The 19,262-nt window shown below is 37.2% G+C and overlaps 1 protein-coding gene across 3 annotated transcripts; it reads left to right on the top strand.

The window, feature by feature from the left end:
• The first annotated feature begins 3,132 nt into the window (after positions 1–3,132).
• Positions 3,133–18,392, top strand: smarcc2 (SWI/SNF related, matrix associated, actin dependent regulator of chromatin, subfamily c, member 2). 3 transcript variants are annotated; one of them, XM_044123447.1, is made up of 26 exons: positions 3,133–3,267; positions 5,261–5,380; positions 5,471–5,556; positions 5,817–5,898; positions 6,305–6,397; positions 6,527–6,596; positions 6,686–6,755; positions 7,138–7,213; positions 8,272–8,516; positions 9,064–9,188; positions 9,317–9,370; positions 9,828–9,865; positions 10,059–10,189; positions 10,621–10,692; positions 10,801–10,914; positions 11,006–11,159; positions 11,246–11,362; positions 11,648–11,710; positions 11,793–12,051; positions 12,860–13,021; positions 13,106–13,167; positions 13,880–14,000; positions 14,083–14,246; positions 14,339–14,473; positions 15,118–15,481; positions 16,465–18,392. In XM_044123447.1, the coding sequence occupies exons 1-26, from the start codon at positions 3,157–3,159 to the stop codon at positions 16,527–16,529; spliced, it is 3,153 nt and encodes a 1,050-aa protein (XP_043979382.1). In that variant the 5' UTR covers positions 3,133–3,156; the 3' UTR covers positions 16,530–18,392. The 3 variants fall into 3 exon arrangements, with proteins under 3 accessions (XP_043979382.1, XP_043979380.1, XP_043979381.1); XM_044123445.1 differs by having other exon boundaries at positions 3,141–3,267; positions 15,118–15,493; XM_044123446.1 differs by having other exon boundaries at positions 3,151–3,267; positions 5,823–5,898; positions 15,118–15,493.
• Positions 18,393–19,262: the final 870 nt, after the last annotated feature.

Below are 19,262 nucleotides of genomic sequence, written 5' to 3'. Positions count from 1 at the left end.
AAAAGCACAACTTTCTAAACATGCAGCATTTCGTTTCATATCTTATTTTTTTACGTTTACATGGACTTCCTTGGATGAAATGTAAGCAAAGAATTAAGAAATATCCTCTTTGTTCCTTTTAGAAACACTTTGGAGTTTCTTAAAAGGATATCTAAAAGGATATCATCAAATGTACTCAGTATAATGTGCTGAGTACATTTTGTCACAAAGACAATACATTCACTTTCAACTAAACTGCTAAATAAAAATGAAAGTAAAAACAGATAACATAATAAATTAAACTAAAAGGTTTTATTTTAACAGTTTAATTAGACTCTTGCCTAATTCTATCATATTTTCTACTACGGCTTCTAAAGTGATGCCTTCAAGGTTTGCACAACTAGTTATTAAGTAGGTTTTGATGCCTTTCTCGCGCCCCAAGAAATTAAATCATCACTTAAAAACCTTGTAATACCTTGTTATCTTTGATGCTAAAATGGATTTGATGATATTAATTATGCAAGTGTGATAAAAGGGCAGAATCAGAAGAAATCTGTTACTAATTACAAAATCAGTAAATTACATTTCATTCAGTTGTTTTCTGTAAATTCACACAAATGCCATAGAAAAAAAAGCATACTAAAATATTGTAAGGGACTGGAAAGACTTTTCTTTTCATCCTACATTAAGCAGGTCATTAAATTAATTAATTTAAAAAAATTCTAGTTTTGATATTGATTTTTCCTCCAAATTTCATAAAATGTGATAACATTCGGCTCTGCTTTGATACATGAAGGAGGTGTGAGAACTCAAAATGTACAAAATATTATTTTCTATTATGAATCTAGAACAATATGATCATACAGTAAAAACCTGTTGAGAATACAACAGTTTTACTGTTAAAATGAGAAAAATGTTTGGAGTGAACTGAAGTATTTAGAGTATTTTTCCATCGTGTAGAAGTAGTGGCTGTAATACCAGAAATAATAATAATGATGAGCTTATTAGTTGGTGGAAAGTTTGTTGAGTTCTTGAGATGCTATTAAAAATGGTTCCTCTTGAAGTATCTGCAGTCTACATATCGTTATGTTTTATAGCAAATCGGAAGTATTTTCAGTAAAATGAAATAAATAATTATAATAATAATAATAATAATAATAAGCCACATAAATCAACTTCTTTTGATGTTAACCACTCTGCTTTGATTCAGGTGAAGAATCACAGGTTCTGCTATAAAAATCCATTTTTATTAGAGAGCTGAACACATTTCTGAGACAAATATTAAATGTCAGAACTACAACTACAACAACCTGTGAGAAGGAGACTCTCTCCCATTAAAATGTGTGTTTTCTTGATTTCTGCTGCCTCCGTCGCCGGCCTGCATGACCGGCCTGTGAAAATGAAACACTGGAACATAAAAAATGGAGTTCTCGGCTCCCCGGAATAAAAACAAGGAAATGGATCTTTAATTAAAGGTGAGAGGTAATTCTATTCTGGGCGAGGGGTTTCTTGCAGAATGTGGTGTAGATGACTGGTTTGAGAAACGCTGGACTGCAGCCTCCCCCCGACTCCCTCCTAACCCCCTCACCCCTTTCCTCTGAGTCCCAGCGCTCCCTCCCCTGCACATTCCTACGTTCAGTTAATTGGACAGGGAGAGTGGGCCGAGGAGGGAAGCGTTCAGGCCCATTAGCAATCCTCCTGTGGAAGGCTGAGCCGAGAGGATCACAGACTCACAAATAGGAGGATTAAAATAATCAATAGGCTCCTCTCTGTTTCTCTCCTTCGGCAAAGACTGGACGGCACACACACACACACACGCGCGCGCGCACACACACACACACACACACGCCTTCACAGATATGCTCACACACGTTGAAGAGCAAATACAAACACACCAAGAGTCTGAGGAATACTAGTTCAAGGAGCAATTCTCTTCTCTCAGTGTTGTCTCTGGATTTTCACAAATTAGTCTGGGTCATATAAGACACGCACACACACACACACCCACGCACACACATCCACACATATACAACTATTGTCTGTTAATGAGGGTTAATTTTAACTTCTGACTAAATGAGAACCACTGAAAAGGTCAGAGACATGAAAATAGTCTCACATGTCAGACAAGTATTTGGTTATAGTCTCCCTGTAGTATTTTGATTATTATTTTAACTTCTAATGCTTAGAAAGGCTTAGCCATGTAGGTAGGAGCTTTTAAATGTATTAGTCTCATGTAAATACCGGGAAACCTTTACTGCTCTTCCCATGTTTTTTCTTTTTTTTCATCTTAAGGTGAGTCTTATTCAATGAATTTTTAAAGAACTTTCTTTAATGTGTTGGTCATTATTATTATTATTATTATTATTATTATTATTATTATTATTATTATTATTATTATTATTATTATTATTATTATAGCAATAATAATAATATAATAGTGGTGGTTGTAGTAAGGCTGTAGTAAGACAGCTTGCTTAATTTTTGTTGGGAAAATAGAGGAAACCATCAGAATGATTACTTAATATCTTCTGAAAAGAAAATTCAAATACCAAATTGTGCCCCAGAGGGAAAAAAACAAACTCTTGAAATTTAACTTTATAGATAATTATGTGAAACTATTCTAGAGGTTTTTCACAAATTCCTCTAATCCTTCCTACATTCAGCCTAACTGCAGCTGTGGCTCAAGTAATTATAAGATTTATTCAAAAAGGTTAGTTGTAGTTCCACTAGTGTAATAAAACATATGTTTATATAGTTGTTTAAACTATTGTATTTATGTTTCCAGTATTACATTTTATTCTTCACAATTTGTCACTTTTAAAGCATTCCGACAAATTAAAATGTCAATTCCCATCATTCTATTTAGTGAGCTAACCGATGCAGTTACAATGTAGAACGTTTTCTTAAATACTGTTGCTTATTTCAATTCTAGACATCCAATTAGCTTTAAACTTTCTTATTAATATCGTAAAAGGCCTGAATATTATCAACATACTAACCGTGTTCTGGAAAACTGTAATTTGCCTCGAAGACGCTCAATTAAAAATATTTTCTGCACAACACTGCCCCCTGTCGACTCCTTATTGTCATCACAGCCGCTGTGTCATCCACCAGATGCAGTAGCCTGATCTGTCCGCTGGGTGGCAGGCAAAGTCGACTGATTATCTGCAGGCAAAGATGGCGGTGCGGAAGAAAGACGGCGGCCCGAATGTAAAATATTTTGAAGCGTCTGACACCGTTTCCCAGTTTGATAATGTCCGCGTCTGGCTGGGAAAGAATTATAAAAAGGTACTGAGCGCACGTTTTATAAGCATGCACACTGGGCTTTCTTTTTTCTGTCACCCTTAAACGTAGAGCAGAGGCAGTGACAAAGAGAGGAGGGAGGGTGCTGCTGCTGCGGATGAGCATCCAGCTGTTTGATTCACAAAAGGATGCTGAGCCAACAGATGCAGCAGATGCAACCGCGAACGGTGATGTCTGCTTATGTTTGGGTCGCTAAACGAATGAAAGCCATCACAAAATCTCACCCGAGAGAGTAGAGTTTACAAAGATAAAGGTGTCTAGCCAGGCAGACGGCAAGCTAGCCAGCTAATCGGCTAACGGTTAAAGCAGCTCGGATCCAGATGTTGGCTCTGTGGCGCGCCTCTGTGACTGAAGTCCTGAACTGGGCTTCATTACAGCGAGCAGCTTTCTGCTTTGGACGAAATGAAACTCGAATAATATTAAGGCGGTTATTTTTATTTTATTTTATTTATTTATTTATTTTGCTCTCAGCAGATATCCAATCACATCCCGGCATAACCTTTTTCACTGATGAACGTAAAAGCGCTGGAACTTCTACACTGTAAAACTAGATAGGTTGTCTCAACTGGATAATCCAGACACGTTAGTACTGTATCTCAACTCAAACAGTTTTATTTGAAAAAGGATTAAGTACTTTTCAAATTACTTCATCCTAAAATTAGGATTGTTATAGCATTTTAAAACTTGATCTCCTGGGATGATTTCTATAATTCAGTGTACACAAAAACGAGCAAAGAAAAGAAAAATATTAATGAAAAACATTTACAACCATGAGATCCACTTAAATAGAATATATGAAGAGCCACAGAAGCTTCATGAAAAAATGAGCTTCGTTTACCCTAGGAAAATTATTTATTTTATTTTTATTTTTAATTAAAGAACAACAATTTTATTGTACTTATAAAGGTTTTATAATAGAAAATCATTCAATTGTTATATAAAGTACATTATTGTTTTTTTATAGAAAAGATAAAAGAAACATAGTTTGCAACCAAAAGGCAAACAAAGAACTTTAAATATTCTTTACCATTTTAGTGTCTTTTTTTGTTAAACATGCTTTGCAGAGAAATAAAGAGCATAAATATACCTCCCTATTTGTATTTTTATGTTCATATTATATTATATTATGTTATATTATATTATATTATATTATATTATATTATATTATATTATATTATATTATATTATATTATATTATATTATATTATAAGCCCCTGTGACACCCAGGTAGGGGATTAAAGTTAGATAAAATACAATTATTTCCATATTGGAAACTTTGATCCAGAATCTGAATATTACTTTTAATACTAAAATAGATATAGAAAACCTTTGCTGTCATTCAACAAAATAATCGTTGCTGCAAGTGCAATAAAAATATGAAGTCAACATTCAAAGTGTTGTTTGTTTCTACTATGAGTAAAAAAAATTAAAACTTTTATATATATATATATATATATATATATATATATATATTTATATATATATATATATATATATATATATATGCCAACAAAAGTAAAAGCATGAAATGTTCAGGAATTTTTTTTATTTATTTCTGTTTTTTTTTTTTGGTTTTTTTTTTCCAATTACTTGATGAAGATCAAACTTAGGAAAAGTAGGTGCACATGTGTAAAATTAATTGACAGCTATCAGTACATACTGTAGATTGTTGAAAAAATAAACAAACTTTTGATTAATTGAAAAAAACTGTATCATCAGATAAATGAAATATGGTTTTGTGGGACCAAATGGTCAACATTTTGCTCTGTTTATGTCCCTAACAAATAGATTATGATAGATTATAGATAACAAATAGATTATAAATGATGCATCAGAGGAGATGGTAAAAGCAGTTACACAATCATAACCTGATCATAGATTTGCTGTTGTTAAGTTGTTTTAAGAACAAAACACTAATCATGACAATCTTTTAAGCAGTTGCACACTATTAAGACGTTTCCTCTCTTTTTCTCTTCAGTACATCCAGGCTGAGCCCCCCACTAACAAATCTCTGTCCAGCCTGGTGGTCCAGCTGCTCCAGTTCCAGGAGGAAGTTTTTGGCCGACATGTCAGCAATCCTCCCCTCACAAAGCTGCCGGTAGGTTTATTTTCTCTCCCCTGAGATCTCTGAACAAACACTCTTCATGGCATTGATTCGTGCTCAAAGTTTTGTACTTTCTGCTTTCAGATGAAATGTTTCCTAGACTTCAAGTCAGGCGGAGCTCTGTGCCACATTCTGGCTGCTGCCTACAAGTTCAAAAGTGACCAAGGATGGTAAGACTTTCTTTCCGGCTGACTTTGTTATTATTATTATTATTATTATTATTATTATTATTATTATTATTATTATTATTATTATTATTATTATTATTATTATTATTATTATTATTATTATTATTATTATTATTATTATTATTATTATTATTATTATTATTATTATTATTGTTTATTTGTTTTGTTTAAAGTTTCGAAGCTGAGTTGGATTTTGGCTTTCTTGCTGTTTCGTGTGTAACTCCAGTCTAATTTCCTGGTAGGCGCAGGTTTGACTTCCAGAATCCGTCGAGGATGGACCGAAATGTGGAGATGTTCATGACCATTGAGAAGTCCTTAGTGCAGGTACATTTGTTTCACTAATCTTTACTGATAAACTCTTTTCTTGGACATGCCATGTGCATTAGTTAATGTTTTTTTTCTGTAATTTTGTCCAATATAAAAAGAGATTTTATTTTTTTAACCATCTTATTTTGGTCAAATTTTCCTTGCTTTGGACAACAGATATAAATAAGTATGAAAAACGGTAGTTAGAAAAGTTAATTATTTCTACATTTATTACATTTGATACACTGAGGATGGCTCTGCTGAGCTTTAGCAGTGGAAATAATTAAACAAATTACAGAAATTCTGCTTTATTATTCTAAAACTCAAGATCACTCAGAGCCAACATTGCTAATAAAGGAGGAACCCCTAATTGCTTATATGTAAATGTTTGTGAATTTAAGTTTCATAACGTTATTTGCTGCAGAACCACTGTCTGACTCGACCCGTCATCTACCTGAGCTCTGACATAGAACCAAAGCTGCTCGGAAAACTGAAAGACATCATCAAAAGACACCAGGTGGGTTTTTGTTTGTAAACAAATTTTAAGTAACCATTTTTCATCAGTGTGCTTTTTCATGTTAGCCCAGCTTGCCTTGCGCTGTCCTCTCTGCATTAGCATCGGCTCCTCTTTGTGTCGTCTTTTCAGGGCTCCGTGACTGAGGACAAAACCTCCAGCTCCCATATTGTGGTGCCTATTCCTTCCAGTCTGGAGGAAGGTGGGGTCTGGATACGTGTAGCGTATTTGTTAAATCTCCTTTGACGTTAGCAGGATCTGTTATGGTGTGAAATGATCTTCTCTGTGCAGAGGAGTGGGTGCGTCCAGTGATGAAGAGAGACAAGCAGGTTCTGCTCCACTGGGGATATTTTCCAGACAGGTTTGTTCTGGATTTCATGTATCTGGATCAAAATGTAAAAAAAAAAAAAAAAATTAACCTCATCTGTATTTTTCTGTTGATTATCAACAATTATGATTTATTTTTAACGACACTGTAGAGCTTATTGATTATAAACAAGTGAATAAACTCTTGCTTTTAAAATATTGACGGTCACTAGAAATTAGAGGAACAGTGTTTCTGTAAATTTTGTAACATTCCTGAGGAACATCTTTAAGCATATTAAGTTCCCAACCCGCCTCCTGTGTTTTTCTCCTAAACATTAAGCTGACACATCGTTGCTGTTGCAATAGTCTCTCACAGACCTGAACATGTTATTTGCTCCCTTGGTCCGACTTTTAACTTTGTTCGTCTCGTCATTCAGCTATGACACCTGGATCCCAGCCAGTGAGATCGAGGCTGCGGTGGAGGATCCTCCCAGCCCAGAAAAGCCCAGAAAGGTCAATGCTTTGTCCGGATTTATTGCTGTTCATTTAACGACCTTTTAAACATGTTCTTCATCTGAAATTAGAAATGAAAACTTTTGTAAAGTATTTATACTGCTTGGAGGGTTTCACGTTTCGTCACGCTACAGCCACTAATATTACTGTATTTCACTGGGATTTTGCGTAATAGAGCCACATGAAGTAGCATGCAATTGTGTGGCAGGAACACAATTCATGGTTTTCACATTTTTTAGTCATAAAACTCAGAAAAATTTCTTTTTATTCTGCCATCCTGTGTCAGTTCTTTTTACAACCACCCAGCTGCAACCTGTTTCAGCTGCAACTCTCTGCAGTTTCACTACCAGCTCTGCACATCTGGAGACACGTTTTGTTTTTTTTGTTTTTTTTGTTTTTTTTTTGCAGATCTGCCTCAGTTCAGTGAGGAAGGAATCTCTGAATTTTAATTTTCAAATCTTACTACAGATCTGGACATTAATTGTGTCATTCTAACATTTGAACTGCTTTAAACTGAACATGTCTGGTTGTGGTTCTGGTTGCTGGCAGAGGAACCTCTGGTCAACTTTCAAGCTTATTGCAGCCTCTCCTCCCCGACCTGCTTCATGACGCTGTTTGCCCACTAACGTTCTCTAATTTAGCTGGATGTATACTGAGATTAAATTAGCCTCACTTGAATGTTATTTGCTGAACATTTGAATGTTGAAGGCGGTAAGGCTGCACTACTTTTTATTTAAGGGTTTCGCAGTAAGGGGGGTGTGAATAAAAAATGCATGCCACACCCTTAAAACGTTCATTTGTATATATAAAAAAAAATTATTAGTTAAAACCATCTATTCCATTCCTTCTGCTTGACAGTTATACACTATTTAATGTTGGTCACTCAGATGATATTTCAATAAAGTAAATTTATGCTCCTGCCTGCACAAAATATTTAAAAAGTTAAATGGGTGCTGGTCACTTTGTGTTAGAGCTTAGAGCCTGAAGCAATAAGCAAAAGTATTTCCCTCTTGCTTGTTTTCTGCTCACTAGAAATGTTTGAATATTGCTATTGACAGGTTCATGCAAAGTGGATTTTAGACCTTGACCAGTATAACGAGTGGATGAATGAGGAAGACTATGAGGTGGGAGAGGGCTGTCCGAAGAGGAAGAGGATCTCTGCCAAGACGCTGACAGATGAGGTGACGACGCCAGATGAGAGAAGGGACAAGAAACCCGGCAGTGCCAAGAAAAGGAAGCGATCGCCATCGCCTTCACCAACGCCTCCGCCTCAAGAGAGCAAGAAAAAAAATACAAAAAAAGGGTGAGAGCTCAGATTTGTTGGATTTGTTTAACAATCAAATCTACAAGTCACATTCATCCTTCTACCTGCCTGTCCAACTCCATTTCATTTCACTTTACTTCTAATTATTCATAAAACAAACAGATGTGGTTCATATCCAGAAATATACACTCACATTAAACCAATACTTATGATAAGACCAACTGTAATTCAGTTTCAATCATTCAGTTTGGACTCCATTTATTATAAAATGCAGTCAAAATCTTTTACTAGTTGTAAAAATTTTTTAGATATATCAGGAAGCCCTGTTGGTTTTCTAAAGTAATTGACTTTGCTGAAACATCCTAGAGATTTTTTTTTCCAAATTCATACCTAAGAGTAATTGTTTTTAAGCTCTGTCGCTACTCACGTCTTCTGAGCCAAATTTATGAATAAGAATCTGTAAAACCTTTCAGAAAATGGCTCAGAAAGTCAACATTTATCACTAAAAAAAAACCCTTTCCAGTCACTTACACGCACTGTGAGAATACACTGGGTGGTGAACAGATGTTTTTGTGTGTGTTGCCAGGCCGACGACCCCGTACACCAAGTCTAAACGAGGTCAGAGGGAGGAGGACCAGGAGGAGCTGTCCAAGGATCTGGATGAAGCCTCACCTGTTCCCGCATCTGAAGAGGGAACCACAGCAAAGACAAGTATACTGATTTATATATACATGTTAATATTTCTATATATTTAAATAGATTGTTGGAAAACTACTATGTAAGATTTTTTTATACTGTCAGACTTTTCAGTGGATTAATTTCTTGCTGTCTGCCTGTAGATAACACCAAGAAGGACTCTGAATCGACCCCAGTTAAGGGAGGCACTGACGTGGGTATGGATGATAAAGCATATAAACACTATTTATCTGTAAGTAGGTAACTTTTTTTACAGAAAAATATGTTTCTACATATTTGTTAAAACAGTCAGTATGTTTTGACAGTACAACATGAGACACACAATCTGTGAAAAAAAAAAAAAATTAATAAAAATCAACCATCTATGGCTTCTCAGAAACACAGCGCGCCTGGCCAGAAACAACCAATCAGAGGCAATTTTTTTTTTTTGGATCTGTCTCATATTATGTTATCAGGTCATATGCACAGTTTAACAAAATATGTAGAAAACACATTTTTATAGAAGTTACCTACTGCAGCTTTGAAAAATATGTGTCGGAGCAAACATGACTTTTTAAATATTTCTGTGAAGGTATTTGCAGAGCTTTGCAATGTGCTGCTGAAGGTACTTATTAAAATATTGCCTCTTCATCTTTTTACGTGTGATTTCAACAGATGAGCAAGAAGATGAGTCAATGGAGACAACGGGAAAGGTATCGTTACTCTAAAGGGTTTCATTTAAAAGAAAATATGCTGAAATGTGTTGAGGTGTTTTAATTGAATTCAAACTGAACTGAAAAATGTTAATTTAGTCTTTTTTTATTATTATTATTATTGCTCAGTTTTTGTATTTTTGTTTCTTGATTTGTTTTGATGACTTTTTAATGAAATGAGTGTTTTTAACAGGAAGAGGAGGAGGGCAGTCCCAGTGTGAAGGGTGAACCGGTGAAGAGTTCAGACCTTCATGAGGACAACGTGACGGAGCAAACTCACCACATCATCATCCCCAGCTACGCCGCCTGGTTCGACTACAACAGGTAACAGCATTTACGCATTTTGTCTTTAAAGCATGATTGTAATGTGAGTTCAAGGAATTACAGTGATTTGATGCATTATTTCATAATATTTTACAGCATTGTAGTCATACAAAGAATGAGAAATAAAGCATTCTTTCCTTGATTCACTCCCAGTGGATTTATTGTTTCAATAACACATTTATGCCTCTGCAAACCTTGAAAAAAGTGATATTGCCTTTTGATGGCATGGATGATAGGATCAGCTAATAGTAATAGAAGTTGATTAAATGCTGCTGTTCAGTGTCGTATTTTTCTTGGATACAGAAAGTATTGTTGACTGAAAGCTGCTGTTTGTAGGATCTTCATTGGGTTTTGTACAAAACCTTCAGAAAATCATTGATTTGTTTATGGCTGAGAACATCACATTGACTCTGTTCTGATTTCTCTTGCAGTGTTCATGCCATTGAGCGGCGAGCCCTGCCCGAGTTTTTCAATGGGAAGAACAAATCTAAAACCCCCGAGATGTAAGCAATCGATTGGTGCACAGCAGAGTGATTAATCAGGTGCTTGGAAACTACTGTTACTGTTTTAATGCAGTAGCATATCTCAGTTGTCTCCTTTTGTCCCTTTAGATATCTAGCATACAGGAACTTCATGATTGACACCTATCGACTGAACCCTCAGGAGTACCTGACCTCCACCGCCTGCCGCAGAAACCTGGCAGGAGACGTGTGTGCCATCATGAGGTAGGAGTGGAGGTTGATCTTTGTCCATCCTTCAGCCTTCAATCTAACTTTCCAGCAGTGGAGGAAATGCCATGTGTCTCCTGTTCTGCAGAGTTCATGCTTTTCTAGAGCAGTGGGGACTGATCAACTATCAGGTGGACTCAGAGAGTCGGCCCACTCCCATGGGACCGCCGCCGACCTCTCACTTCCACGTCCTGGCGGACACTCCTTCGAGTCTGGTCCCCCTGCAACCCAAAACATCCCAGGTTTCTAAATACTCACATGTAAACATGCAAATAGAAATTGGCGGATATTATTTTATATTCTTGCTCTTTCACTGTAAACCCCTCAGACCCCCGCCACCCAGCCGATGATATCATTCCCAGACAAGGTGAAGGAGAAGCCCACAGATCTGCAAAACTTTGGTCTGAGGACCGACATGTACAGCAAGAAGACTGGATCTGCCAAGGTGAACACAAGAGTGGTTGCTTATAACAAGGGCTGAAATGATTATTGAAACAATCATCAACTAATTTACCAATCAACAAATCATTAACTGGACTATTCAGATTCAAAAAAGGCCATTTTTGAGATAACATTTGCATTTAAAATAAAAACTGTAGCGTGTAAATATGTTCTACCCAAAAGTCCTCAAGTTGCACAGTTTTAGCTTCACAACTCATGCATAACTCTTAATGCAATCCTTGTATGTCTGGCACTCAAATAAATTTGTGGTGAATATTTTTGAGTGCAGAGCAAGAGTGGAGCGAGCTCTATGAGGGAGTGGACAGAGCAGGAAACCCTACTACTACTAGAGGTATTTACATTTTGCTGACACTATCAGTCACAATTCCTCTGTGGAGACAGCAATGGCTGAATGACTGTCCCTCGCCTCTCAGGGGCTGGAGATGTATAAGGATGACTGGAACAAGGTCTCTGAACATGTGGGCAGCCGTACACAAGATGAGTGCATCCTGCACTTCTTGCGGTTACCAATCGAAGACCCATACTTGGAGGACAGCTCGTCTACTCTGGGCCCCCTGGCCTACCAGCCCGTTCCCTTCAGCCAAGCAGGAAACCCCGTCATGAGCACCGTGGCCTTCCTGGCTTCTGTAGTTGACCCACGTGTGGCCTCAGCTGCAGCCAAATCCGCTCTCGGTGAGAAGTGATTTCTTTTGAAAACTTCGTGATGAACAGATATCAAGTTATGAGCTGAGCGTGATATTTTGTTGTGTTCTTTTTCTCCATCACTGGTTTTAGTGCATTTCTTAATCCAGAGATTTAAACATTTATCAATAATGACACTGAAAGGGGACCCATTAGGAAAAATTTACTTTTTGCACTTTTTTTTGTACTTGTATTGGAGCCTCAACTGCTTCTAAGAACAAGAACAGCGCAGGCGCTTAAAAAAGAAAAACACCCAGCCATTTTCTGGCCATAAGATAATGTTTTTTGGTGTCTGGAAAACAAGTCATTTAAAAAAACCTTCCAATTGTTGAGTCACAATCCACAGTCACTGCACTGTTACCTAGCAACCCACGCCGAGCTTCAGGTCATTTGGTCATCTGGTTTTACCGTTGTATGCGCTGTACAATGACTGCTGGAAAAGAAAAGTGTTTTGTTGTTGCCTTACTATTCGTAAACCACTTGCTGCATTCTTGTTGGTTTTCCAGGAGGCTCAACGTCTGCTTTTCAAGGATGTGCGATTGTATAATTGTGGATCTGTTTGCAGCCGTTTTCAACTGCGAATGTAAACGTTGATTTGGGGGTTGTGGTCAGCAGCAGCTTCTTTGGATTTAAATGAAGGATTTTCTGCAAATAATGTGATGAGCATGTTTTGTAAAGCCCATACCCCTATCCTAACCTTTTCAAGCTCACCTTTTAACTAAAGCATAGTGTGCTCATTGTTTTATTTAAAGTAAACAACCTGAAGTCTTGACAAGAACAATGTGCCTCTCCTTATTAGAGGAGTTTTCCCGGATGAAAGAGGAGGTTCCTGCAGCGCTTGTTGAGGCTCACGTACGGCGGGTGGAGGAAGCGGCGAGAGTGAGCGGCCGACAGGATCCCCTGTATGGCCTGGAGGGAAGCGGCATCGCAGGCACTGGCCTGGAGGAGGGAGACAGGCCCGGTAGGAAAAAAAAACACCAGAAGCTGGAACAAAAAGAGCTGTAACGATTGCAACAATGAATAAACAATTCTTATTTCTCTACAGATGAAAGCAGCGATGAAAGCAAGAGTGACAGTCAGTTGAGTGAGGAGAAAAGAGATGCCAAGGTATTGTGCCTGCTCATTTAAAAGATTGCAAATAAAATCAAATTGTGTTGTTTTAATCATCGTCTTGTGAGCTGTAGTGCATCTAACTTTACTGTAGGTCTGAAACAATTAATTGTGGCGAATCAATGAATGAAATATTGATTAATTGTGAACTGGAGCCTACAAAATAAAAAAAAAAAAAAGCCATTTGCAGCAGAACAACACGGTCAGAACTGCTTTGCATTTAAAATAAAGGAAAAACTTCTTTGTCTGTAAATATGTTTTACCCAGAATTTCTCAAGTGGCATTGTTTTAGCTTGACCTGGTTCAAATTCTATAAATATTTAAAAAAAATCTCCTGATCGGCACTTTTTCTTTTTCAATTATTCTTTGATTAATCCAAAACATCAGTATTTACTAGGAGAAAGGGCTGAGCTCGTCACATGGCGATGTTAGAAGTATGTTTTAGCTGCAGATCCAAAATGATCAAGAGTTCACTAAAGGAGTGCTTTATTGTTGCATTTTAGTCAATAAAATGTAAGTTTTCTTATTTAATAAATGAGTTGAATTGCCTTATATTTACCTCTGTTAATGTATTTATAATATTGCATGTAAAAGGCTTAATTGGTTACATGAAAAATTTCTTAATTTATTTGATTAATCAGAATAATCTATAGACTAATCGATTATTTTTAAAAAAAACAGCTGCACTTACTGTCTGTCTTTTACGTAGGAGAGTAAAGATGGAGCGATGGAGGAGGAAGAGAAACAGGTGGAGAATGGGAAGAAGGAAGAAGAAAGAGGAAGAGAACCTGAAGGCGAGAGAGAGGCAGATAAAACAGAGCCTGAGATGGGTATGTGAGGTTTTATCTCTGAGATGTCAGATGCATAAAAGCCTGATTAAAGCTCAGACGTGTTTCCCTTCTCTTCTCTCAGGTGACGGTGAGAAGGAGAAGGATGCTAAGGAGGGAACAGAGGAGGGACAAAGAGAAGCAGAGATGGAAGGAGAGAGGAAGGCTAAAGTTGAGCGCGATGTGGGAGAGGGAAACCTGGCAACTGCTGCTGCCTCCGCGTTAGCAGCTGCTGCCGTCAAAGCCAAGGTGAAGCTTAATTTGTCACTCCTGCCTCTTCAAGACAGGCTTTCTTATTCTTTGCCTCCTATAACGGCAGATCCCCCTCTCTGTGTTCACAGCATTTAGCTGCAGTGGAAGAGAGGAAGATCAAATCTTTGGTGGCTCTGCTGGTGGAGACCCAGATGAAGAAGCTTGAGATTAAACTGCGACACTTTGAAGAACTGGAAACTATCATGGACAGAGAGCGGGAGGCTGTGAGTGCGGGAACCTGGGATATGTAGTGCTGTTAAATAGCACAGTTTGATTTATAATCTGAATATTGTTTCACCAAATAATCTAACGCTACATTCACACTGCAGCCTGAAGTGATTCAAATCAGATTTTTTTTTTTGCTCTCACGTTACCTGTACCATATCTTTTCATGACAATCTGAACAACACAGATCACATTTTTAGAAATGTAACCTAAACCACTTAAATATGTGGTCCTAAATATGATACGTATTTCATCTTTTCTAATTTGACCTTTAAGGCTGTAATGATACTCGACAAACGTCACTATTCTGCATCCTGAACAGGATGGAAACAACAACCATGGCAAACAGTTATGTGGATTAAGTGGTTAATGTTTGTGCTCCGGTTAAACAACAACTTTAAAATCACAAAATGTGCTCCACTATTAGCATCCATATTTACTTCTGCAAACACTGAGCACGCTCTCTTCGTGATGTTGCTGCGTCCTCCACTGCAGATGCGAGATTCTTTCAGGTTGTTTGCAAATCACACAGGAGATCCTATAAAAGTCGATTATATTTGAAAATATGAATGACGATGTATAAAAAAAAAAAAAAAAAAATCTGAATTGGTCATCAAGCCCTAAGATATGTTTGTGTTTTCAGCTGGAGTACCAGCGGCAGCAGCTGCTGGCTGACCGCCAGTCCTTCCACATGGAGCAGCTGAAGTACGCTGAGATGAGGGCCCGCCAGCAGCACTTCCAGCAGATCCAGCACCAGCAGCACAGCCAGGCCGGAGGCCCTCACTCCAACCAGGCGGCCTCGGCTGCACCGCCTCAAGGCCCCAGTGCCAGTCAGCCAGCTCCCAGCACACCAGCTCCACAAGCGGCCCCCAGTCCTGCCCCACCAGCTTCTTCTGCCCCGCCCCCTGAGCCCCAGCCTGCAGCAGGCACTCACACGTCATCTCCCTGCCCCCCAGGCCAGCCCCCGGCCCCTCACTCCAGCTCCAGCACTACACCCGTACACCACGGTGAGTTAAAAGGTGGGGCTCATTTATCACATTTCTTATTGCCCAATACAGTTATAGCAGGAATTCACAACATGTGGAGTTTTTGCTGTAGTATTCTGGCATTTGCTAGCTGGATGCCATCAGCTGACTCCCTCACTCTTTGGTTACCTAGCAACAACCTGCTGAGTTCCTTGTGGAACTCAGCTTGTGGTTACCTAGCAACAACCTGTGGAGTAACTTGTGCGGCAGCAGTTTAAGGTTTTGTCACTGTGCCTCATAACTGCTTAAAAATAAAAGATAATGGAGTGGTGTGAAAAACTGGATAAAAAAGGGAAGTTCACGTCACTAGTTTGACAGCATTTTCCATATTTAAAACAAATAACTGATCAATAATTATCAATATCCGCTTTTATGAAATTCTTATATTGTGATGAGTTTTTCAGTCATGTCATTCAGCCGGAATAAAGCTTGTATTATTACCTTAAGATTTAAAATAATTACTAGTGCTTTTACTGTCATTCTCTGTGGAAATTCAGTGTAAATATTGTAATTTTTGGGGGAGGAAAAGGATAAAACCTGCATTTTTTTATTATATCTATATTTAAGAACATTAACCGCTTTGTTGTAATTTTTAGCCAAAGTTGTTAAAAACCTTAGTGTAAGATCCAAAGAGCCGCAAGTTGCAGACCCGTACACCAGAATAATCTCATGAATTAAATCAACCTTCATCTTTGCTGTTGATCTTGAATAATCTGGATAATTTTAGGCCAAAAAGCTGGTTATAATTTGCTCCGCCCACCATAATCCCTCTTGTCGAATAAACTACTACTAGTGAACATTTCACTGACTGAACATGGTGTCTGAATGATGCCCATCTCAATGACCACAAACGTTATTGTTTCGATAACTGTTGTACAAAGAGAAAGAGTCCAACTTTTAAATAACATAATGCTTTCCACCTGAAGGCACAGCTGTTATATTTTTCCCTCCTGCTCCTCCCACAGAGCCCAGCGCTCCTCACCAAGGTGAGTCACTCCACCCGTCAGCTCCTGTTCCTGCACCACAGTGAGAAAAACATCCACAAATTGCCTGCGAATCCAAATGACTGACCATTTTGACGCCTGCCTATATCATCTGAAATGAAGAAGAAGTCACCAACAGATGGATGAGAAGACATTTTACATGTTTAGTTTTTGTTTTTCTACAAGGCAATCGATGTGAAGATCAAAATGTAAAGTAATCCACCCCTTTGTTTGAAAGTAAGTCATTTTAAAATACAACTGACTCTCTTAAGGGAAAACTGATTTTAATCTTTTGTTGCTGAACCAGCGGTGAGTCGAGTTCATGGTAAACATCTTACTCAGTTTTGCCAACATGGCGGCGGATAGAAGAACAAAAGCTTCCTATTGTTTTGGACTTTGTTTCATTTAATCCGCTGCAACAGTTTGCGATAGCTCATGAAGTCTCATAGTTCATCCAGTGGCCCTGCCTCCTTGTACTTTAGGTACGTTTTAAAACATACATGTATGTAAAGGAAAAGCACTTTTCTCCTTGAAAGTCTCGCTGAAAGACTTGAAGCATCCGTCGTATTGAACTCTAGCACTTATAACTTTGTTTTGTGGTCTTAAATACTTCAACCAACAGGAAGTTTCAAACTTACTCAAGGTTCTTCACTTGTGTTTACGTTGCATGGATAAGTCGTGTCTACAGGGTTGAACCTGAAGTTTACGTGACTAAAAGTCTGTAATGAAGGAAGAGATTTAAATCGCTAAATTAGCTGATCTAAGCTGTTAAGGAAGACGTACTGTAAACTGGATTATCTGTTACAAACATCTATTTTGTATCCAGTTATGATGCTGTGGAAACTTAAAAGTACAGCCTGAAGTCCTGAAAAGACTTTTCTTAGATTTTTTTTTTTTCTCATTTTAACTCCCATCATGCCAGCAGGACTTAGAGTAAAACCTTTCAGTGTGGATGAACTCTAAGCATCCAGTCAAAAATGTACTTATGTTCACTTATAGCAACTACATGCAAAACAGTATTAGATGCTGTGTTATGTAAACCAAAATATTTTCTTTTATGATGGTTGCTTGGGATGCATATGGGATTTTTTTATTTTTTATTTTTAACAACTTTTGTTTTTTCATACAAAAATTTGGAAGAATCTCCAATGCTGTCAAAAACAAGGGAACACCTTAAAACTCTAGCAGAGAATCCTCGAAATCTGTAACAGTGTTTTCACTTTATATCCTGTCGATTTTTATATTTTTTACATGTAATTTTTCCATATTTTTCCTTTGATATGTCAAACATTGTAACTGTATATTATTATCTTTGTAGCCTGTATCTACCTTCGCCATCTTTGTGTGCGATCTGGACTGTTTTTGCTGGATCCGTCAGAGACGTGACTGTGATCATGTGTGCCCACGCCATTAAGACTTGTAAACAACATTACCTTTCAATTGGGTTTTTTTGTTGTTGTTTTTTTAAGTGCCATCAGTCGTGTGATCACTAAGTTTGGAAAACTTTTAAAAAAAGACAAAAACATTTTTTGCTCTACACACTCAACACGTCACGTCAGTGTCATGATATATAATCCAGTCAGATGGTGAACGTTTGCAGTTAATGTCCATCTAGCCAGTATTGCAGTCCTCACCTCCGCCGGGAGCATAAATGGACATCTTTTATCTGTGTTCTTACTACATTGTGTGAATTTTGTGATATGAAATAAGTGTCAGCTCAGTTTCTGTATGTTTTTCACTTCGCTCAAGGTAGCAGCAAGTGCAGTATTATACAGTAGACATGAGGTTTTTTTTTTCCTCTCTGAATCATCACATTAGTGCTGACAGTTTATTAGAAAAAAAAAAACCCATCAGAACTGGTTTAATTACGAAATGTTTGAGGAAAAAAATAAAGATGTGACGAGGACTCATTGTGTAGTGTTTTTTTTGGTGTTGTTATTTAATGCAAATACTCATTTATCACATTTTAAACTAATGGTTTTTCAATTTTGTTCATTTCGCTGCTTTTCCAGTGTCCAAAAATAATCTGAAGTGAATTTGTAGAGCAAGCCGGCCTCGTTCATATTCAAACACATACAATAGAAACCAGGAATTCATATTTAATGTGCAAAACATTTTTTTCCTCACTACATAACTTAGAATCAGACAAAACTCGCCTTGTTTTAGTTTTTTTTAGTTTTTTATTTAGGATTACCAAAATAATTTCTGTTCACTGAAAAAAAAAAAGAGTACTTTTATCTTTTATTACTTCCATTCAATCCTTTCTGTTTAATAGTTTAGATTCATTTTCTTGCTACCAAGTATTTTATTTATTTTGTTGTGTTTTGTAGAATTTGTAAATGAACCAAACTTGTGGAGGTTCTTGATCTTTTCCTGATATCGTAGGATTAATTTAATTGCGTCACACAAAAAATGCCTTGCAATACATCCACATCTGTGCCTCGATTTCAATGTAGAATCCAATTCAGTCCAAATTCATTCAGTTTTATCCAGTTCAATAAAATGAATTTATCTAATCCGATCAAGATGCATTTTCATTAATTGTAATTTAATCAAAATCATGACACAATATGCATACATTCAGTTTATGAATTAATACCAACTTAAAAAGCTTCTGTGTTATTTTTATAGCAGCAACTTCTCATCCAGATCAAGTAGTTTTATTTAGCTAGATGTATTTTTGATATATTTATATGGATTATCCTTTTACTGAGCAAGTTGAACAAAATAAGCCTGTATTTGGCAAAACACTAATAATTACTTAATTGCAGTATGAATAT

The sequence above is a fragment of the Gambusia affinis genome, linkage group LG07 (assembly GCF_019740435.1).
Source record: "Gambusia affinis linkage group LG07, SWU_Gaff_1.0, whole genome shotgun sequence".
Classification (NCBI taxonomy): Eukaryota; Metazoa; Chordata; class Actinopteri; order Cyprinodontiformes; family Poeciliidae; genus Gambusia; species Gambusia affinis.
Note: the sequence above shows the minus strand (reverse complement) of the source record. Positions and strands in the feature narration are given on the sequence as shown.

What these genes read in the sequence shown, in the direction of transcription:
- smarcc2 (XM_044123445.1), top strand. Translation starts at nt 3,157, where the DNA reads ATGGCGGTGCGGAAGAAAGACGGCGGCCCGAATGTAAAATATTTTGAA. An exon ending in AAAAAAAATACAAAAAAAGG is followed by an intron (nt 8,517 to 9,063) that starts GTGAGAGCTCAG and finishes GTGTGTTGCCAG; the next exon opens with GCCGACGACCCCGTACACCA. An exon ending in AAATCTAAAACCCCCGAGAT is followed by an intron (nt 10,693 to 10,800) that starts GTAAGCAATCGA and finishes TTGTCCCTTTAG; the next exon opens with ATATCTAGCATACAGGAACT.